At 51.8% G+C, this 22,904-nt stretch overlaps 1 protein-coding gene across 8 annotated transcripts in view; it reads left to right on the top strand.

Moving 5' to 3' along the window:
• Positions 1-22,904, top strand: part of FHOD3 (formin homology 2 domain containing 3) — a 475,205-nt gene that overhangs the window by 399,798 nt on the left and 52,503 nt on the right. For 7 of the 8 annotated variants that reach the window (XM_075533135.1, XM_075533134.1, XM_075533133.1 and 4 more), the window contains 2 exons: positions 1,822-2,088; positions 10,652-11,535. In XM_075533135.1, coding sequence (XP_075389250.1) covers positions 1,822-2,088; positions 10,652-11,535 — 1,151 coding nt within the window. The remainder of the gene's footprint in view (positions 1-1,821; positions 2,089-10,651; positions 11,536-22,904) is intronic. The other variant, XM_075533130.1, reaches the window with a different exon arrangement.

Genomic DNA, 22,904 nt, shown 5'->3' with positions numbered 1-22,904 from the left:
ATAAAGAAAGGTGGGGGGTTCGCCCCTCCCTACTCAATGCTCTGACTCATTTCTCGCACAAAGGCAGCCTCCACGCAGATCAGGAGTGGAGGACTGGGGTGGGCGTTGGGCCAAGTGAGTCCTGGCAGAAGCACTTCTTACCGAGGGCAGCTGGGCCCCTTGCCCACTAAAGCCTGTGCTGTCTCAGTGCCGCCGTAATGCCAGTGCCTAGTCAGCTGGGGTCTCTACCCGTACACACCCTCACCAGCCAGCCCCGCTCACCTGAGCTCTGGGTCTGGGAGTGTCCTTGACATGAGTGTATGCTCCTGGCGCCCCTACCAGAGTGCCACACAATGTTGTCTTGCCCAGCCTGCCCGCTCTGGGTGTCCCACGTGGCAGTTGGCTCAAATGTTTTTCACACTCACTCCTTATTTACAACAGTGCCATTATCATCTGACATTTCACACTTACAAGTAAAACCTCTACCCAAATATTGTGCAGGCGAAGGACACTCATCTGGCCCTGATGGGTGCTAAGGTGCTGGAGAGCGTAATGCCGACTGTGATGGATAAGCTTGTGTGGGAGTCCCAGTTGTTTGGCGCTTGCCTCTGCTGTGATTTGGTAGTTAGGGAACTAGGGAATGGTGCCATCCGGCGGCAAAGTGCTGATGCAGCAGTCTTTCCTTTGGGGATCCGATGTGGTCATCTTCCATCTTCACATAATGCCTGGTCTTTGGAACCTGTGTGAGGGGTGGGTTTGGCCTCAATCGCTCTTCTGTCTGGCCTGATAAAATCACTACTCATTGCTGAAGGCTTTGCTCAGCAAAAGCATGCACAAGCAGGCGGTGCCGTTGCAGTGGGAGGGCGGGAGCCGTGAGAACCTTGACCCTGGTGCAGGGACCAGCACTCCAGTAGTGCCTGGTAGGATTTCCTATAGCCTAGGGCCCGCGCATAGCCTTCTACATCATGGGGTGAGGCTGCATTCTGGGCAGAAAGAATCCAAGCAAAGGGTGATGGGCCTCACTGCCACCCACCCCCACCCCGCCCCGATTTCAAAACTATGAAGCTGCTGTTTGCTTGCCACAGCACATGCTTTTTCTTTCCTGAAGACACAAACAGTTCCTGTATTAATCTTTGTGGCTGTGTCACAAATTACCATAGACTTAGCAATTTAAAATAACACTTATTAATTCAGCTTCTCTTGGTCAAAAGCTCAACTGAATCCTTCGGCTAACCAAAGCCAGGCTTCGCCTGAGGGTGGGTCGGTAGGTAGGTGGATGGGTGGATTGGTTGGTTGGTTGGTTGGTTGGTTGGCTTGGTGGGCTCCTTCTGGGAGGTTCTGGGAAGAGCCAACTTCGAGACTGATTCAGAATTCAGCTCCTGATGCTTGTGGAATGGAACTCCCCGTTTCCTTGCTGGCAGTCAGCCAGGAGGTCATTCTCTGCCCCAAGAGCCCAACGACCTTCCTCACCCTGTGGCCTCTCTGTGTGTCCAAAGCATCAACAGCATGTCAGATCCTTATCATGTCTCATCCTCCCTGACTTCTCTGCTTTTGATATATTCACCTGATATAGTCAAGCCCACTACCAATGTAATCTTCCTATGTTAATGTCACCTGGCTGAAGACTTTAATTTTATCTGCCCCCCCCCCAAAATACCCCCTTCACTACAGTTCCTAGATAGGTGTTTGATTGCCTAAGCAGAGGGTGGAAATCATGGAAGGCTATTTTGGAAGTCACCCAACAGCCCAGAAAAACGGACCTTGCATTCCTTTTACACAACCCACGCCACACTTCACAGACGCGACTGTTGTGAGCCTTCTCTCCACTCCTGTCTCCCCCAGCAAGTGCCAGGGACCCTGAGCCGGAACCCGAGGCAGAAGCCGCAGCGGAGGTGGCGCAGGTGGCTGATGAGCCGGGCCAGGCAGTAGCCCCTGCAGAAGCAGAGAGGGAGGTGGAGCGAGAGCCGGAGGAGAGGGTTTCCCTCAGTGAAAAAGAGAGGCAGAATGAGGAGGTGAATGAGCGAGACAACTGCTCCAGCCTCTCCTCCTCCAGCAGCACCTTGGAGAGGGAGGACAAGGAGGACAAGCTCGCCAGGGACCGAGGAACTGGTAACCCAAACCCCTCTTTCCAATAAGCATGCCATGTGGAATCCAGGACGAGGGGAGGCCAGGGGATGGGAATGTGGGGTGGTGACTTCTGGGTCAGCTCACTCTGAGGCTGTGTTGCCCAGGCTCTGGGGGGTGAGGGGTGTGGCCACCTGGCCAGCCAGCTGGCAGCTTCCTGTCTCTTTGGAAGGTGGCATCAAGCCCTGTGTCATGGTGTTGCATTCATCCCTTCCACAGGTGGGCAAGGGGACACGGGTACTGAGCCCCAGAGGACTCCCCCAAGTAAAAACTCCTTACCCCCTTGGGAGGTGTGTTAGTCCGGGTAGACTAGAGAAATAAATCCAGGGAGACTCGTGTGTAAGGGATAACTTTATATCAAAGAGCAATTGTATATTAAGAAAACACCCCAGCTCAGTCCAGGTCAAGTCCATAAATCCAATATTAGCCCATATGTCCAATACCAATCTATAAATTCCTCTTCAAACTCACGCAACACATGCAGTGATGTTGAATGCAGGAAGACCACAGGCCAGTGGGTGGAACGTCTTGTGGATCCAGTGGTGGTGGAAGCATCTCAGCGCTGGTGTGGGTCTCTGCGTGGCTCCTCCAGCTCCAGGGCTCGATCGTAGCTCCATATGCCTCGTCATAATACCAAGCAGAGAGTCTGTATGTCCCACCTCCAGCAAACTATGTATTTCCGTAGTGCCTCCAAATGAGGTCATCAAGTAACGACCTGATTGACAGGCTAAACTCCACCCCTTCACTCTTAATAGTCTCAAATTGGCACCAGATTACGTAACTCCCACAGAAGGGTTTACTTTTCAATGAGAGGCTTGACGTTTTTCTCGTTCTGACTTAGGTTTAGTGACATACTGTCCTGTTATCTACCCCTTAAAAGAATTTTACATGAGTTCTATCAACCTTGGGCCACTGGGTATTTTAGCCCAGATCAGATTTGTTCCAGGGGATTGAGTGTGCGTCTGGAAAAAAAAGTGCATTTCTACGCGTGTGTGTGTGGCTGTCCACAGGCCCTACGGTGCAGAAACATTCGTAGTTAACATCATGTTCTTCCGTACGCCCGGGCCCACTCCTTTCTGTACCACAGAGTAGGTCGTTTTCCTGCTGGCATTCTGTCTTTGGGGTATTACGCCCTTTAGTCCTTTAGCGCACCTTGTGGGTGGTGGCCTGAGGATGAGGGACCGAGTGAGATGTGAGAAGCTGCTATGCTTGGCCTGAAAGGACCTCTCCCCAAGACTCAGGCTGGGTGCCACCAAAACCTATAAAAAACCCAGGGCCGTTGAGCTCATTCTGACACACAGCGACCCAAGGGAGGATGGGGTAGAACCGCCCTTTGGGGTTTCCAGGATGATACATCTTGACAGCCTCACTGCTTTCCCGCAGCCCAGCTGCTGGGAACCACTGGCCTGTGAGCAGCAGCCCGATGCTTCAGCCACTGTGCCTCCATGGCTCTTACAATAGCCTCTAGGGATTTTGTAAATGCCGTAGAACCTGCCACAGCTGGCAGCCATGTAAGGCACAAACCTCTCTGGGAGGAGAAAAGCGCAGATATGTTCTTCCAAAATGAGGCTGCCCCCTGCCAGAGGCGGAAAGCTTGTGAGACCTGGAAGGCCGACGCAGCCCTGTCAAGGTCTGCCTGTCACAGCCTCCACTCTATAACGTGCATACACCTGGGGCTTTGGTTTTTCATCCATGATCTGTGTACTCTCAGAGCTAACACACCTCGGGGACCCCCGTGGAGCCCTGTCTTAGAGAGCAAACTCTAGGCTACACCAGTATTTTCCAAAGTAGCAATACTGTCCCCTTGGGGTGCTGAGGTGATTCAGGGGGGCTGCAAAACTAGACGCCTGCATTTTACTGTGGATTATAGGCCCGTAGTACACAAGTTTCTCATTGCCAGGGTTGGTTTTTTCTTTTTCTTTCTGGAAACGCAGGCAGTAGGCCTAATAAGTTTGGGAACCATTGCTCTGTAAGCTACACATGAGAGATGCTCATAGGCAACATCTTTGGTCCAGAGGACAGCATGAATGCGTCCTGAAGGTCTGCCCACTTGACATGCTGGTTCCCAAATTCAAAACAGGTGGTCCCCAAACATGGATGAGTGAACAGGACTTGGAGGAATAAATGAAACCCCCAAACCACCCAGGAGACCTGGAATTAAGAGATTATGGAGTGTCCCAGAAGCTTCTTGAAGCCCACTTATATTTGATGTTATTCTTCCTAGCGCAGGTCACCACGCCGCAGTGGAACTTGGGAGGAATACTTGGGAGATGGCATAGTTTGTGAGTTAGTTTATGGTGCCAACCTGGTCCATAAACCCATGTGGGGTTAATTGAAGGGTGGAGAGATAAATGGCTCGGTGACCCTCACCTTTCTAGTTCTCAGGTCTGTTGCTTTGTGATGGTCGCACCAGGGTGCGGCTGCCTTAGCCAGTTCCCTGCTTCAGCTGGCAAGGCTCACTTCCTACAAGACATCCCCAAGGAGAAGCCACATGGACCCACCCCAATGCAGCTCTGGGTGCTGGAGCACCCGTGTGAAGACTCCTGCCAGCACTGAGATGCTTACACATTCACTGACTCGGCTTTCCTCCTGCAGTTGGTGGCTTTGTGTGTGTTTTGTGAGATGGAGGAAGACTTTGTGGATTGGTATTGGACATATGAGTTAAGGTTGGATTTGTGGGCTTGGGCAGCACTGGGTTGGGATGTTTTCTTGATGTGCACTTACCCTTTATATAAAACTCTCTATACATGAGTTTTTGTGGATTTGTTTCTCTAAAAGTACCCAGAGTAACACAGTTTGCTTTGTTAGAATTAAAGCCTTGAACATGTGGTATATCCACGAGGTGGGAGATGGGAAGATGTGTGTCCTGAGAGGGGTTACATCTACTCTTCCCTACTAGTTTCATAGATAACAACTAGTCTCTAAATGCCTGTGGTTGTGGCTCATACTCGTGTGATTACGGTCACAGTGAGCAGCCCTGGTGGGGCAGTGGTTACGTGTTTGGCTGCTCACAGAAAGGCCAGTGGTCCTAGCTCACCAGCCACTCCTTCTCTAAAAGCTTACACCCTTGGACCCCCTGCACACAGCCCCGCTCGGGTGCTGTAGGTTCCCAACAAGTTAGCAGCAGACTTGATTATATGGTCATAGTACCAGGTGTAGTATGTCTAAGACTTCTCCATCAGGTGGGCTATCACGCTCACGTTTTATGTATCTTGAATAACTGTAAGAGTTATTCATCAGAGCTGGGCTTAGCTCTCCTAAAATATATCAACAAATTGGATTAGTAAAAATAAGCCAGGGAACTGAACAAGTCACATCAGATTTCCAGTATTCTTCCAAATAAGGACAACTTTCCAAAAATGGGAACTCAGCGCCCAGCCCCAACCATTGGCTTTCTACCAATGGCAGGTGTCGCCAGCCTGTGTGGAGGTGGACAGGGGTGTGAGGGCTCTGCAGTCTAGTTCTGCTTCACTCTGGTGCTCTTGAGAGAGTTGGTCCTGTTTTGTTTGCAGTAGTTTACTGGTTCCATTACTCACGGGCAGCTATGGGCTCAGGGTAACTGTTTACCAGTTCTTACATTTGAGAACATTGTCAAATGACAGGGAAACCCTACAGCCCATTAAAATGATCCCTAGTCTTGTATCTAACAGCTGCGTCTGGCGCTTGAAAATACATCGAAGGGTTTGAGAAAGACTCCATAAACTCTAACCATGTGGTTTCATTGATGGACGGATGGATAATTGATCTTGCCTGTCTTAGCATTAGAAGCTTGGCTAGAACATCCATCTCCCGAACATCCATCTCCCTTTGCCTTCACTCAAATACAGGCTTTGTGGGGACAGGGATGCCGACTTTGATAACTGTGTATCGATTCTTAGCTGGCTGCCTCTTAGAACATGGCAGGAGCCTAGGAAATCGTGGTAGTCAATGGATGAAGAGGCATCAGGCCAGGATGGAGGATCCTGTTTCTGTAAGCCAGGCTTTAAATAGCAGAACCACTAGGCACAGGGAGATTCTGAAAGGTGGAATGACAAAGGCAGGCTGCTTAGGAACCTTTGTTCCAAACTCTCAGGTCTCTTGCTTTGTGATGGTGCAGCTGCCTTAGCCAGGGTGCAGCTGCCTTAGCCAGTTCCCTGCTTCGGCTGGCAAGGCTTACTTCCTGCAAGACATCCCCAAGGAGAAGCCACATGGACCCACCCCAACAGACCAAAAATGTCTGTTCCCTCTAGCCTAAGGGCTTGGGAACACGATCACCTCACAGAGTCAGAATCGACTTTGTGGCATTGATTTTGGGGAACAGAACAGCAAACCACCTTGGCTACGAATACTCACCTCACCCTAGTCACACATCCATGAGAAAGCAGCTCCTGGCCCAGCCTCTACAGCAGAGCCAAGTGGGGAGTTGTGTCTCCCTTCCAGAGCAGGAGCAGCACTGCCGCCCTTTGATGATGGCACCAGAGTGAGCAGAAAGCTAATCTTCTGCCGGAGCAGGCAACACTCTGATGCCCCCCACCTCGAGAGTGGCAGTGGGTTCTGTGGAGATCTTCGCTTCATCTCCACCAGCAGGCACAAGACTGAGAAGGAAGTGGATGAAAGCCAGCCAGCACTCCCCCCACCCGAGGCCAGCAGTGCCCTATGGAGGAGCTGAGCCACCCGGCCTGCCTAGCCCCAGTTGATTCAATGAGGCAGTGGGAGGAGGGGCTAGCTGGCTCTCTGCTATCTCTCAACCCAGAGCCAGTACGGTCCAGCAAGGAGCGGTGCCTCTAACCCCGCTGACAATACAGAATCATGAGTCAGCTCGGCTTTTACACCAGGAAGATGCCAGGCAAGGAGCTGACTTTCCGCCTTTCGCACGTACAGTGAGGCAGGGTGAGCTAGCCCTCCTGCTGAGGTGGTGACAGGAAGGCCAAGCCGGGAACCGAACATTTGCCTTCTCTGAAACCAATGCATTCTACCTCAAGACTATGTGCTAGAACAGAAGATTGAGCATGATCCAGAGTATCACGGCATGATATCATGATAGGAGACCCCCTTTCCCATCATGCATTTCTTAAGTCATATTTGATGACTGAAGCAAATATTATGACACCATTTGATGTGTTAATGTACCTAACTGCTGAAGACAGAAGCTGGGGGAAATGCAAACATGAACCAAAGAAAAGCAGGAATGGTGAGACTCCTCTTGAGATCAGATAAAGAAGTCATCCGAGCACCGGAAGTGACAACGGACAAGGGGACACTGTGTAATGATGAAAAAATCAGTTCACCATGGAGGTGGCATTGATCCCAGAGAGTAAGCAAGAAAGTCAGAATTTAAAATGATGCCTGATTTTTCGCTTTTCCCTGTGGACAAAAAAAAAAAGAAATGCCAACATCTCCCAACAACTGGGAGACAAATAAGGCAGACTTCTGAGAAAGGCCCGGCTACTTGTTCTATTGTGGCCTCCTGGCATGAAGGTGGTCTCCCTGTTTCCAGGACTGACCCATTGTAGAGACTCCAAATAGCCAGATGGTTTCGGTTCTGTCCTCCAAAGCCACCCCATCTCTCTCTGCTAGTGGGGATTTCCTAAGCATGTCTTGCTTGTGAAGCGTACAAGAGAAAGTTAAGAAATTCCTGTTCTGGTGCTGATGGAGCTATGCGCCCTTGGTCAGGGAGGCTAATCTTGATCAGAACCCAGAGACCAAAATGACACTACACAAAACTGAGCACCAGTGGGCCCTTGTGCGTCCTTGGTAAATACTCAAAAATCAACACAGGACTAGTGTCCCCGCCCATTCTGGGTTTTTGATGGGTGTGGCCCTGTGGTGGAATGAAAGCTTCTAATGTAGGCTCCTGCCTGGCCTTGGCTCCAGCCACATGTCAACATAAGTATACATAGAGACCTGAGCAGCTGGTGAAAATCGACGTCTGAAGAGCCCACGCTCACCTTGCCAGCCTCTAGGAACCAAGCTGGAATCAATACACCCTTCTACCCTTTGTTCAGTCCGTCCTTCTAGGGACTGGGAACTCGCCAGTGAACAAAGCAAACCCCGACCCCCACCTTTAGGGCTTCCACTTCAGTGCAGACAGTTGAATGAATAACGACAGCTATTCAGCGATGAGGCAGAGACACGTGTGAACCTGCATGACTAAATAGCATTGTGGAAGTTGAGACAGGAGAAGATGCTGTTGGAAACCCAGAAGGAAAAAATGTTCATGGATGCGAGGCAGGTGGTGGCACCGTTTGAAATAAGGTGGTCATGGAAGCCTTCGCTGAGAAGACCTGACTTGGCAAAGACCGACAGCAGAAAGAGAGGCAAACTGTGTGGTTGATTAACTGAGGCCACTTGCCCCAGGCAGGACGGAGGCCCTGAGACAAGATTGTGCTTGGTGCGTTCCAGGAATGGCGGGGATCCACTGTGGCTGAAGACGTCTGTGTGAGTGGGTGCGCTGGGAGATGGGGCTCCGCAAGACCTTGTGGGCACTGTTATGGTAAGGTCACTGGCTTCCTCTTTCGGTGACACGTAGGACCTCTTGCTCTCTGAGTGACCCGGGGAACCATTAGAGGAGTTGGAGCAGAAAGATACCAGACATCTTAACAGCGTCATGTGACCATTGGGTTAAGAAGTGACTGGATCCCTTCTTAGCCTTTGGCTAAGATCAAGTGGAGTAAGAGGTGTCTGCAGAAGAGCAAGAATGGATGCAAACACCCTAGCAGGGCACCCTGCTGTTCTACAGGCAGAAGTCATGCTGGCATGGACCAGGGTTCTGGTGAGATAGCCCTGGGGTCTGCGTGGAGTCTGGATAGAGCGAGCAGGAGGCTCTGCTGCATTGAGGTGGGTATAAGAGAACAGAGTCAAGGATGGCTCCAAGGTTCAGGACACTAGCAGCCAGATGGTTGGGACCAAGATAAACAGCAGCAGCAAAGCAGTCGTTTCATAGGGGGCCGGGGAGTCCGGGCAGAAGATCCAGCCCTGACACTGGATGACATGACGGCGACGAGGATGAATGGTGAAGGGAGGGAGGTCCAAGGACACAAGAAGGGGTGATCTCCAGAAGCACGGGGAATGAGTAGACAGAAAGATGAGAGAGACCCAGCTGAGTGCAGCGTGCTGGATGTTACACGAAGACAGTGCCTGAAGGAGGAGCGGGTGAGCAGCCAAGGCCATGCAGGTTGTAGCAACACAAAGCACATCTCAAAAGGTGCAGCTTCGAGGGGGGTGGGAGTAAAGACTTCCTTAGACTGGCTAGGAGGGAGAATAAAAAGAAACTAGAGGTAATGAGCAAAGTCAACTCTTAAACGCACTTTTACTTTAAAGAAAAGGAGAAACGTTAGGTGATAGCTGGAAGAATAGGTAGGGGAGCGAGAGACAGAGGGAGAACACTTCAGGTTGAATGCACCATGTTTATGTTGCTGGGAGGAAAGATCTAGTAGGAGGAACTTAGTAGAAGATGTAGGAGGGAATTTCAGGGCCCAGATGCAGACAGGGGAGTGGAGGTGGGATGGAAACTTTGGAAACTCTCTTCTATTTCCATTAAGTTGGCAAATTAAGGAGTCCCTCTTAGCTCGTCCAATTAACAGAAGCAAAGCCATGGCTGAGGGGAGATGCGTGGGGTAGTGACAGGAGACAGGAGCCGCGTGAGAACGCCTTCTACGGGAGGGAATGGATGATCAGACATTTCAACAGTGTCATTAGGAAGCACTCCCTGGAGACTAGTGAGGAGTCCCAGGCTGGTTGGAGTGGTCACCACACCCGGCTGCCAACCAAAGGCTGGAGGCTCAAGCCTTCCCAGCCGTACCTTGCAAGGAAGGCCTGGCAATGTATTCGGAAAGCTCTTAGCTGTTGAACACTGCGGAGTGCAGTTCTACTCTGCCACCTGTGGGCATCTGAATTGAATTAACAGCCCATTTTGATTTTGGTACACTACCCAACCTAACCCAACCACTGCCATCGAGTTAATGCAGCTTCAAAGCACCCCAGATAGGATTTCTGAGGCTGTGAATCTTTACCAAAAAAGTCAGCCTCATCTTTCTCCCAAGGAACATCTCGTGGATTTGACCTGCTGACTTTATGATTACCAGTGCAACACATACCCATCAGCACCAAATTTCTAGAGTCAGCAGTAACGTCTTTGTTTTTCCCTCTCGGCACTCTGAGCTGCCCTGATGCAGCTCCAGAGCAGGGGAGCAACAGTTGTGACCTTAGAGGCTCACCAACACCTGCCCTGGGTCAGGCCGTCCTCTTCCTCAGCCTGTGTATGCCTAGTTAGAAGCCCTTTTGTTCCTGAGGCAGCTCCCATGGTCTCCCATAAGCCCAACTGGAAGGCATGAGTGACAGCCTGCCTAAAAGAGCTGTGAGTCCTCCATGCGTCACGGGGTCTTGGATAAAGTGTCTCGGCCTGGTCATGTCCCCATACCAGCCACCACTGCTATGCACGTTCATTGCATTGTCTCGGCATCTTCTCTGATGTCACTCCCTTGAGGGATGCTCACTGTATGTCTAGGTGGATTTCTAATGCACAAGGCCTCTGGCCATTTCTCACTGTGATTCTTCCGTGTGCTTCCAGGTCTGTGGCCCTCGGGTGTTCCGGATGCCGGTGTAAATGAACAGTGTGGCGACATCCTCACCAGCAAACGGTTCATGCTGGACATGCTGTATGCCCATAACAGGAAGCCCACAGATGAGGAGGAGAAGGAGGAGGGTGAGGTGGGGAGGACTGAGCAGGGCCCGGAGGCGGTAGCCAGCCTCGCCAGCAGGATATCCACCCTGCAGGCCCACTCTCAGGCCCAGGACGAGAACGTCAGGAAGGTGGACGTGGACTGTCTGGACAATCGGGGCAGCGTGAAAGCCTTTGCAGAGAAGTTCAACAGCGGGGACCTGGGGAGAGGAGGGTCCGTCTCTGCCAATGACGAGCCCAATGACAGGGTTCCTGAGAAAACCACAGCGCCACCAAAGACAGAGTCTGACTACATCTGGGACCAGCTCATGGCCAATCCAAGGGAGCTGAGGATCCAAGACATGGATTTCACCGACCTGGGGGAGGAGGATGACATCGACGTCCTGGACGTGGACCTGGGTCACAGGGACACCCAAGGGCCACCGCCCCCACCCCCACCCACCTTCCTGGGCTTGCCGCCCCCACCCCCGCCACCCCTGTTGGACAGCGTGCCCCCCCCTCCAGTCCCCGGTAATTTATTGGCTCCTCCTCCAGTGTTCAGCGCTCCTCAGGGCTTAGGGTGGCCCCAGGTACCCAGGGGTCAGCCAGCATTCTCCAAGAAGAAGAAGACCATCCGTCTGTTCTGGAATGAAGTCCGGCCGTTTGAGTGGCCGTGCAAAAACAACCGCCGCTGCAGGGAATTCCTGTGGTCAAAACTGGAGCCCATCAAGGTGGACACTTCCAGGCTGGAGCACCTGTTCGAATCTAAATCCAAGGAACTGTCTGTCACCAAGGTACCTACCGCGCTCCCAGCCCCCGTGCTTCCCAACGGGCACTGTGGCTTCTCCCGTGCGGGCAGGTGGGGGAGCCGGGAGGGGGGCAGAGCGTGTGCAAGCCCCTTCTTTGTGGTGTGGTGGCCATTTGGTAGAAAGTGTTGCTGCGCGCTGCTGGCAAGCAGCTTCTGACTCCCAGGAACCTTGTGGGTTGGGGTGAAACTGTTCGATCGGCTTCGCGGGCTGCCATTTTTAAGGAAGCAAAATGCCAGCTCACAGGTTGGCTCAGATTTCCAGCCTCTCGGCATCCAAGTGTTTGATCAGGGTGCCAGCAGGGTTCCTGGGTAGAAAAGCGCATGAGTATAAAAACCTGACCTTTCGCACAGCGGTCCCTTGGGCTTCGTGCTGGGGTCCCTGGTAGTGTAGTGAGTTACCCAGGGCTGGTAACCAGCAGGTCAGTCGCTCGAAGCCACCAGCGGCTCTTAGTGGGCAAAATGAGGCTCTCCGCTCCCATAATGAGTTACAGCCTCAGAAACCCACGGGGCAGTTCTACTCTGCCTTACAGGGTTGCCATGAGTCAGAATCAACTCGCTGGCAGTGAGTTCGGTGTGGGTTTTTTGGTTTTCTGCTACATGCTAGGCGTAAACTACCTAAGGAAATAAACAAACAGAATCACGGTGAGGTCACATGTTACAACGTAGAACCACTCCAGGGGGTTTTCTCGGCTGAAATCTTTCCCAAAGCCGATAGCCAGAGAGAGCGCTTCCTTCCTAGTGCTGCTGGGCGAGTTTGAACTGTCAGCTTTCAGGGGGAGTAGGCGAAGCCAAACTTCAGTGTCACCCGGGGACCCTAGGGGACGCCACATAGCTAGTGTGGAGCCCAGCCAAAAAACAACATGAGGCCAAAGTCGCTTCCAAAGAACCAAGTAACCCTGTGGAAAGATCAAAAGGTGAACCAAGGGAAGTCAACCTCAGTCTGAAAGTGGGTGTGGAGGTTAGCTTGGGAGTGGGGAGCAGCCGACTCACCAAAGCCATGGATGTGGTCCATTCCTCTTACCTTTGTTGATTCCGCCCCATGTTGGCTGTAACCACAGGATGCTTTAGCAAAGGCACTGGCCCAAGTGAGACGCCCTTTCATTCATTGAATCACCCCTCGGCTGAGTCAGCTCACTGCAACCAGAGCCCTGTTATCTAGTTAGCATTCTGTAACCGTGAAGCACAAGCTAGTGTCCTTCTTTCATGTAAACACGGGAGCAGCCTGCAGGCATCAATGGTGTGATATTACTTGTCACAGAGGTGCCAGACCCAGGTTTTTATCCACTGAATTGGGGGCGGGGACCACTGTCTGTGGTCACAGCCCCTGGTAAAGAGCGGTGCTGAAGAGATGGGCAGCGAGGGGATCGCAGTGTTTCTTTCTAATGAATCACACTCTTGATTTGGTGCTGCTGCTGCTGCTAGTGGACATCAAGCCAGTTCTGATTCACAGCGCTGGCCTTACATCTAACAGAAGGAACACAGCCCCGTTCTGCCCCATCTCCAGGATGGCAGTGGGGGTGGGGCGTGTTAGAGCCCATGGTTGTGGCTGATGGGTCAGTCCGTCTCTTGGAGGGTTTCCCTCATTTCACGGACCCTCCGCCACACGTGGTGGGCTTCCCCAGCCATCTGTCTTCTCTGAGTACCTGTGCTGAGTGAGCAAGCCGGAGGCTGAGGACCATCCATCCATTGGCCTTCCGACGCTCCTGGGAGCATCTTCTAAGAACCGACTGAAGAAAAATGTTCTAATTCTGGGCATACATTTAAAACAGATGTCAGAGTGTCCTTCCAGGACCTCAGGTCTGAGAAAGCACTTTGTAATTTAGAATCGATTTGCAAGAGCTCATGACCATGGATTATTTGAACTCCTGGTAGAGCTTCATTAGTCAGCTCTTCGGGTGTGTATACAACGAACAGCCCAAGGCAGTCGTATCAGATGCCAGCCTATGGGCAGCATCCAGGGGCTGAGGGAGAGCCCACCCACCTAGAGCCTGCCCACTGGGGTATGCCGGCAAAAGGGCAGCACGGGGGCTTCCATTAGGGACACGACCGGCGGTGGGAAGTGACGGCTGCATTTGTCCGCTTCTGCCCAACTCCGTGAGGACGTGTGACCCTCGGACATTTCCAGCCTCGGGAAGCCCCTCATGCCCTGTTTCTAGATCCCAACGGCTGGAATCCAATAAAGAGAGCCAGGCCCGAGCAGCCTTGCTGCCAGTTGAAAGGAGACCTGGCCTCTGCCCTGCCAACTATGGGACGTGGCACCCAGGAACACCCAGGAAAGGGATGGTGGGCCTTGGCTCTTGGGGACTCGGTGTCCCGATTTTTTCAGCAGTCCACACATTCTCTCCCAATTCTTCTTACAATCTTGTCTGGCATGTGGAAGGTGACAAGCTGGGGTGAAGACAGGGAATTATCAGTGGCTGCCCAGCAAGATCTGAGCTCAGTAAGAGTACAGGCTAGCCCACTGATCTAACTGGCCTGTCTCCTCCAGCCTTCTCACTCCAACCTGTGCTCAGAGGCTGCTGTGCCCAATGGATCAGCTTCCCCTGGTCGCTCATGATCTTGGAGGGCCCAGGGGGGCAGGCATGAGAGTTAGAGAGTGAAGGCATTCCTAACGTCATTTGTCACTTTGAAAGGCAATGACAAGATTTAAATCTCCTTGAAAAGACACAGCAGAGATGGTCTGATTGCTTTTTTCCTTCTTTGTGGCCCTTCTGTGGCTGGCTTGGTTGGTGATAAAAGTCTTGCTATAGCTGGAAGTGCTGGTGTTGATTTTGAAGCAAGTGGGAGGGAGTCTTAAAATGCTTTATTGCTTCACAGTGGGCAAATATTTGTGTTGCTTTGCTAACTGTGGAAGCATAAGAGCTCTGGTAGCATAGTGGTTACACAAAGGGCTGCTAACTGCAAGGTCAGCCGTTCAAAACCATCAGCTGCTCCTCAGGAAGAAGACAGGGTTTTCCACCCCCATTAAGAGTTACAAACCTGCCTGCCACCCTTGCCTTATCGGGTGGCTACAAGTTGGCACCCACTCGATGGCAGCTTCTGGCTTTCCTCAAGGGGAAGCCTGGGAGCAAAGCAGTGCCCCAGAAGGAGTGTCCAGGTGGTTGTAAACAGGTAACATGCTCAGCTGCTGGGGATTTGAGTTCATCTGCAGGTGAGTTGGAGAGAAGGCCTGACCATCGGCTTCCAGAAGACTCTGAAGTCATTGTGAGTCAGAGCCGACTGACTGGCAGTGGTTTGGCTTTAATTATTAAAATATATTTTCAGAACAATTCCAGTTGTTTGCAGTAGAGCTCAGGAGCCCATGCCCTTGTTTGGGGGTTCAGGGAACACAAACGGTCTAATTTGTACAGTCACAGCAAAAGGTGAAACGGCGTCTCATCTGAGGGGGGAATCAGATATATCCGACTTCCCTTCTGATTCTGGTCCTTGGTTGTGATGTCCTTAAATCACAGTGTTCCACAGCCACTTCCTAATTCTGGCCCACGAGACGTTTTTCACTGAGCCCAGTAGAAAATCTCTCAACACAAATAAAGTGAAGCGTGCACGGCTGCGGTTCCCATGAGGGCAGTGAGAGCAGGCCAGAGCTAGATACGCCATAGGGCTGGTCGTCGAAGCCGACCCGAGACAGCTGTGTTCTTGACCCAAGGGCTGGGATCAGTTCGCGGAAATGATTATGAGAGGGAAGATCGGCTCTTTGATTTCCTTTCTAGATAGGTGCAGGAACTAGAGCCACATCGTTTTCTTAGCCAAGAAATGTGTGGCTTCTTAGACGACATTCTTGCTAGAGAAATACTGACTGCTGTACTCAGTGCCAGCATGCTCCGTCCCTGCCACTAGCCAGAGATGTGACGATTACAATGGGGGTTGGAGTGGCGTGGTAACGTGACCCCAGGGAAAGATGTCAGGGCAGAAACCCCTGGGCCTGGAGGAGACACCGTCAGCGTTCTTGCTATCACTCTGAAGAGTGTGGGGAAGTGGCTGCCAACATTGATGCCCAGGCATGGGCAACACGGGTTACAGCCAGACCAAGACAGGCCTGGAGGTGGGGAGGAGAGTGGAGAGAGAAGGGGACTCCGAGCTTCAATGTGTTCTCACTGTCTTGGGCACTACAGGGACTCGGACAGCTCAGGGAGAGTGGCCACCAAATCTCGTTATGCCTCATCAGGGGTTAGCACAGCTGACAGCCAGACCAAGACGGGCTGGAGCAACTCAACAGGCAGCAGAATTGTTCCTTAGGGTTTCCAAGGCTAGAAATCTGTAAGCGCAGGCAGCATCTTTAGGAGCAGCTGGGGGGTGGAGGAGGTTTGAACTGCTGACCTCATGTGTCACTCTATGTCCCACCAGGGCACCTTATTAACCTGGTAGAACCCAAACCCCACTGCCATCAAGTCGATTCCAACTCAAAATGACCCCATAGGGCAGAGTAGAACTGTTCCAAGGGTTTCTGAGACTGTAAATCTTTACTGGAGCAGACAGCTCGTCTTCAGGCTTGTGGGTTTGAACCACTGACCTGTGGTTAGCAGCCCAGTGCTTAACCCAGTACTCTACCAGGGCTCCCTTGTTAGCATGGCAGATCAGCTAAATCAACACTGGAAATCTGCTTTGATAGTCACCCATTGCTATTGAAGACTCCACAGGCAAAGATGGAAAATTGATACTTCTGTGTGTTCGCCCCCCCACCCCCCATTTAACAATAAAACCAGTCCTCTCTGGCAAGCTCTCCAAAACTTTACCCCTAACCAAAGGTATGTTTCAGCTTTCACTCAGACCCGGGGCTTCTGTCTGTCTGCCATCATGCTTTGCCATGTATTTTGCCATCGCTCGAGCTGCACGGTGCTTTAGAAAAAATCCACAGTTGTCACGTCTTTGTGACATCTGCAGCGTTGCCTCACTGTACTGTCAGCCTCTCAACAGACAGATTTGAAAATATCCCCATGGCGTCACTCGCTCTGGCAGTTGGCAGTTAGCATTTGTAGAAGCTGGGTCAGAGCCAGGCCCAGGGTCTCCGACAGGGATGCTGAGACGCAGGCGCCAGGAGCAGGCTGCCTTTCATGGAAGTGCACACAGGCCTCGGGGTGTTCCCAGCAGGAGTGGTGCTCTCCAACACAGCACTGAGTCTAGTCCAGCCTCTGTGTCCAGCCCTAGCACCTGGCCGAGGGCAAATCGGGGTTTGCACGTGGCACCCCACTTTCTCAACGTAGTACCTTGGTTTCTAGTAAACATTTAGAGCATTTAGTTACTCATGCACAACTCAGAATGACGTGCCTCTGTGGATGCTTGAAAACAGCCCCGTTTACCCACCCAGACTGCCGTGTGCCCCACAAACTCTGATCACCCCCCTCCGCACTCCCCACACTCAGCTCTCCCTTACTCTTCTCATCCCCTCTTCACACACACCCCCACCCCATCTGGAAGTTTCTGTCTTCCTGCGATGGTCACAGTACTGGGTCTGCACCCTGGGCGCTGGCCCCATGCCTATGTGGGCAGATGGGGCAGGGCTTCTGTGTTACGTCTCTGCAGTTGCAGCAAGCCACCTCTTCAGGACTCAGTTGCACTCAACCCCGGACCCCGCTCCTTTAACTGCTGAGCATGGAAGGGTCACTTCTCAGCAACTGAAGGCTTAGCCACGAGTCCTTGGGTGAGCCTGGCATCTGTTGGGCATGCCAGGACTCCTTTGAACACCCGTAAACATGTCTTCCATTGTCTGTAGCCATGGGGACCTGATTCCTCTCTAGTCATCCACGTGGCAAGGCCAGTCCACGCTGTGTTTTTTAAGCCAGGAGAACCGCTTACTGTTTTTCCTGGATAAAGAATATTCTCTTCGGAGAACGCTGACAAAGTTCCATGCTTCCGATCTGGGGTTGTAGTTCCAGTTTGTGACATAACTTCCTACCCACCTCTCAATAAACCCTCTCTCAAAAGCCGTTTAATCTTTTTGAAAGTGTGGACCACGGACTCCCCAAGGAGAGCACTTTGATGCATTCATGAAGCCTGGAATCCCTCCCAGTCCAAGTAAACCAGAGTCCCCCAGGGCGGGCCCCAGGAGGCATGGAACGTGTTCCTGGAGATTGATGCCCTTGTACACTTGAAGCCGGGAACTGCTGGCCTCGATCAGAAGACACCACTAGATTGACCACAACTGTTTCTTCATCAGAAATGTGATTCAGTTGCTCCCAGCTCATGCGCGTTTTGCCATGGCCAGCTCCTCTTTAGGTTGAGCCCGGAGTCCAGTCCATTAGCCTCCAGAAGGAGAGGGAATCTGGCCTGTGGAAATCGCCAGACTGTTCTCTGTGAACGCAAACACCAAGAGTTTTGGGGCCCTTCCCTTGTAAGGAGATCTTCCAGGGATGCCAGATTCCTAGGGCTGCCTCCCTTCCTGCATGTACACATGCTTGGGTGTCTTCAAAGATTCTAATGGGCATCCATGAGCTGTTTCAGTCATGTACTGCACTCCATGCAAACCATGGAGTTGTCAAGAGCGGCCAGTCCTTGGAGAAGGACATTGTGCTTGGTAGAGGCACAGCACAAAGACAGGAAGGCCCTCAACCAGATGGACCGACACCGTGGCCGTCACAATGGGCTCAAGGATAGGAACACTTGTGAGGATGGATGGCCAGGCAGTGTTTTGTTCTGTGTGCACAGGGTCCGTGTGGTGGGAAGTAACTGGGTGGCACCCAACCACAACCACAGGAGACTCACCTGTGCCCTTGAGGAAGTGCACTGCTACATCTGTGGCTACATCTGTGGTCCAGCATTCTCTCTTTGGCTGGAGTTGCCACTCTGCAGGCAGTGATGCCTAGCCAAGCCATTGTGCTGCTTTGTGTTGGCCTTTGATCAGTACAGCAGCCCTGGTAGCACTGTAGGTTAAGTGTTGGGCTGCTAACTGCTAGGTTGGGGGTTCAAATCCACCAGCCCCTTCTCAAGAGAGAGATAAGGCTGTCTTCCATAAAGACTTAGTAAGTCTTGGACACTTTATGCAGGAGCACTATGTTTTGGAATCTGCTCATTGGCATTGGGGTTGGTTTTTGTAATAACAATTTCTAATGCCATTGAGTCTGGTACTGCAAGTCACTCAGCCCTTCTGAGTCTGTCTCTCCCTCCAAAGGAGAATCAGTAAGAAAGCAGGCCTGGTTTGGTGCGCCTGACTTCCTGGGGCTGTTGAGTGGAGCCAGAGATGGACTCGCCATTCACGTGTAACCTCTGCATGTGACATTCCCGGGATTCCCATGTAGGATGAGTCGGCATGGACTCAATGGCAGTGAGTTGGATTTGTTTGAGAAGCTTGAGGATTTCAATAAACCAAGGAAAGGCGCCCTTTGCACCTCCCCCTAACAAACTGCTGGACCCCCACCCTTCTCTCTTGCGACGGTGAGCTAAATGTCACCAGGCACGGTCCCTCTTTCTCAGCAGCCAGCCACCCATCAGAGCCAGTCAGAAGCATGTGGGTGGCTGTTCTGAAATGCTGAGTCTTGGAGTTAGTGTTCTGACTGGTGTGCACCTCCACAGAGATTGTTAGTCACCGTCTCTTGCATTGAGGACTGCTCTTGTCCTACCAACACCGTGCCTGGGCGGGCTTGTGTCTCTGGATGTTCTTGTGTCTAACTGAATCTTAATATCTGACTTAGCTAGTCGGGAAAATATTCTTCTTAGCCTGTGTGGCTTGCTGCCCTGACATAATGTGGCTGAATATGCAAGGCTCGGCCTCTGGGGACTGACTGGTTCTAGAAAGCGGGCCCTGACCCAGCCAGACAGCTGCTCACTGGGTGAATCCAATCTATAGAGTTCCTCTCCACCCTGCCCCTAGGTCCTGGCAGTTACAAAGCACTAGTTATGTCTGTTCCCTCCTCTGTGCTCCCCCAGAAATCTGTCACTCTGTTGGCCTTGGGTGATATCATTTTGACAACTTGGGGACAGGGGGTGGAATGGCCTTGGCGTCTGTCCTGCAGAGCTGAGCGGTGCCTCAGCAGACTCTGTTAGTACACAGGACAGTCTTCCTCTCTCAAACCATCTTGGCTGCCCACAACCCCGCGCCCCCTCCTGACAGTGTTGTGGCCCAAGTCAGAAATGAAAATAGCCTGCACGGCCCTCGCTGGCAACCTCGGCTGACGCTTTTCTCCAGAGACCACATTTCTCCCTGTGGGAAAGGCATGTGTGGCGCTGCTCCGCAGAGCTGGGCTCTGAAGCAAGTGCTCAGCGACATGGTATGTGCTGCTGCCTGCTTCTGCTCCGAAGCATGTGCCTTCTGAGTCTCTCCTCAGCTCGGACACAGAGCCTAGCTTCTTCCTGAAGCACCCCTCCTTCCTTACAGAAGCAAGTTCCTCTCTGCCCTCAAACCCATCTGAACAGATCAGGGAGAGGAGCATGTTCAGAGACGCCTTCCCCCCTCCTCCCCCAACCCCCCCGACACGGTGACCCCTCCTTCCCTCTGCCGACTCTTCTCAGAGGGAGTGGTTTCTATCTTCACCTCTAGCCACCCTGACGCTGGTTCCCGGTTCCTCCCCAAATCCTTCTTTCCTGACAGTTCTTGGAATGTGCTGAGGAAGAGGGCAGAGGTTTAGCTACTTGAATTTATATCAAAGAGCTGAGACAGAAATCTGTATTTCTTTTTGTCCCAGAACCGACCGTGGGGGTCCGAGGGTGCCCTGGCCCCTCACAGACATACATTTTGTTGTAGCTGTTCTTCCTGCCCATGACCTCACCCACTTGGTTGGCTAGACATACAGCAGGCACTCGGGACATCCCTGTGGATGGGGATCAGGCATGTGTTGAAGAGAGGTAATACCTGCTTGAGAATATACAGCCAACCCCACAGGCACCATTGTGAGAACCAGGTTTGTTTCTCGGGCATGTCTGCTTCTGCTCGGGGTTGTATCTTAGACCATCAAGGAACCCCCAGGTAGAGGGGTGGCACCAGTCGGCAAGGGAGGGGACTCAAAGAGGGCATACTGAGGCTGGCCTGACCCCTAGCTGTTCCCAACAAGCTTGTCCCCGACTTTCTCCTGACCTCGCCTCTCCCTGTGGAGGCAGATGGCCTCCAGTCCAGTCTGGTATGGTGCTAACTAGCCCTCTAGATTGGTTCATTTTACTTACATTTCTCTTTTTTGGAGCCCTGGTGACATGGTGGTTACGTGTTGGGCTGCTAACTGCAAGGTCCACAGTTCAAAACCACCAGTCCCTCTTAGAGAGAGAAAAAAAGGGGGCTTTCTACTTCTGGAAAGAGTTATACTGTTAAAACCTCACTGGGGCAGCTCTACCCTGTCCTACAGGGTCGCTGTGAGTCAGCATGGACTCGATGGCAGTGAGTTTTGTTTGGGGGTGGGGGTGGGTACAAGAAAATGACCTTCCATGCTGGGTACCTGACCTTGGTATCTGTGCAACCATGCTTTGGACTGGAATTTTTCTGTCCTCACATTCTAGTCGTGACTTGGGTCCCAGGGCTATGCGTTTCAGTGACAGCAGCTTTAGACTATGTTTTGGTAGTTGACTGGGTAGATCATATAACTCCACGTATGGATTGTGATAAGAGTTGTATGAGTCCCTAATAAAATGTTAAGAAAAAATAAAGAAAACCACCCAAACCCATCCCAGTGCCATCCATCACAGCTATTCTGACTCACAAGATAACGCATCTGGGGTCTTAAAGGCTTGAATGTAAACAAGCTACCATCTAGCTCAGAAGCAACAAAGCCCATATGGAAGAAGCACACCAGCCTGTGTGATCACAAGGTATTGAAGAGATTAGGTATCAAGCATCCTCAGAACAAAAAATCTTACCATAGTGAATGAGGTGGGAAGTACGAAGTGGAGACCCAAAACCCATTTGTAGGCCACTGGACATTCCCTTACAGAAGGGTCTTGGGGAAGAGATGAGCCAGTCAGGGTACGATGTAACAATGATGAAAAATATAACTTTCTTCTACTTCCCCCCTCCACTATCATGATCCCAAATTGGTAAATCTTTATGAGAGCAGATAGCCCCATCTTTCTCCCATGGAGAAACTGGTGGCTTTGAACAGCCAACCTTACAATTAGCCACCCAACAACTAACCTACAGTGTTACCGAGGCTCCTATAGATTAGGATACAGTTGTTCCATTTGTTTTGTCTGGTTGGTTGGTTGGGTTTACACAGGTATTCTTTCCTATTAACTTTGGAATATTTTCATCTTCTTTCCAAAAAGAAATCTCGTTGGCATTTTAACGAGAATTGCTTTAAAACCGTGTATTGGGTGCGAGGAAATGAGGTTGAGACTTGCGTATTGGGACTTCCCATCCAGGAGGCATGGGTGCACAGGGCCCTGGCCCAGGGGACAGGCTGCAACCTGCAGGTGCTCCTCTCACCAAGGTGCTGTGTCCTCAGAGCAAGGGTGGGCTCCTCATTTTCACAAAGATGTCAGCTGGGCCTGTGGAGACATCTTTCTCAACTCCTAGTGTCGTGTCTGAGGAATCAGAGACTAGTGCTCCCCAGTGAATTCCTGCCTCGGCGAAGGGCGTCTCGCTCTGGGTCCTGGCTGTGAGCCGCTACGCCTCCAGTGCTTGTCTTTCCATGCTGCCCTCCATGCGTGTCTCATGCTCACGAGGTGTCGGCTTCTGCAGCCTCATGGCTACGTTCTAGAAAGATAGCCAATATTTTGGGTCGATGGGGTGCGAGGGCTAGGCATAGCCACAGATCTGTTCTTTATGGTTATTATTATTATTCCAGCAGCCTTATTGGCATATAATTCATATCTACAAGTCAATAGTTAGAATACATCATGGAAAGTTGTACAGCTCTCACCACCGTGGGTGTGAGAACATTCTCTTCATCCCAGCCTCCCCTGCTGGACCCCCAGGGAACCATGAATCCACCTCTCTATAGACTGACCCATTCAAACTGTCCTTTGTTAACAAAGTCACGTGGCCAGCTGTATGTACCTGCAAAGGGCTCGGAGGTGATCACTGGCAGCCTGAGCTGAATCAGGGCTCTGCCAGTGAACAGGGAAGAGGGGGTGGTCCTGGATAGGTGCCCTGCGGTGCCAGAAGTGGGCACCCCAGCACACCAGTGTGCTTCCTCAGCGTCTGTGCTTGGCATTTGTGCCAGACCTTTTCTTACTTTTAGCGTCCCTCACACAGGACTTTTAATCAGATTTTAAAGGTAAGTGGAGAATTTTCCCAGAGCCACTGACTCAGTTTCTTTGATTAAGTGTGAGGACAAGCTTGCCCTACAGGGTGAGGTGACATTCAGCCACCTGCCCTGGGGAGCCTCTCCTCATAGCTGATACCCAGAACCCTCAAGAACTGCCCCTCCTGGCCCCAAACTGCTAGGACGCCTTCCATTGTTTCTTCCATGGGGCATGAAGGGGACGCCAGTCTACCCA

Source organism: Tenrec ecaudatus, chromosome 15 (genome assembly GCF_050624435.1).
Source record: "Tenrec ecaudatus isolate mTenEca1 chromosome 15, mTenEca1.hap1, whole genome shotgun sequence".
NCBI classification, from domain to species: domain Eukaryota; kingdom Metazoa; phylum Chordata; class Mammalia; order Afrosoricida; family Tenrecidae; genus Tenrec; species Tenrec ecaudatus.
The sequence above is the reverse complement of the archived record's forward strand: the minus strand, read 5'-3'. Positions and strand labels throughout refer to the sequence as shown.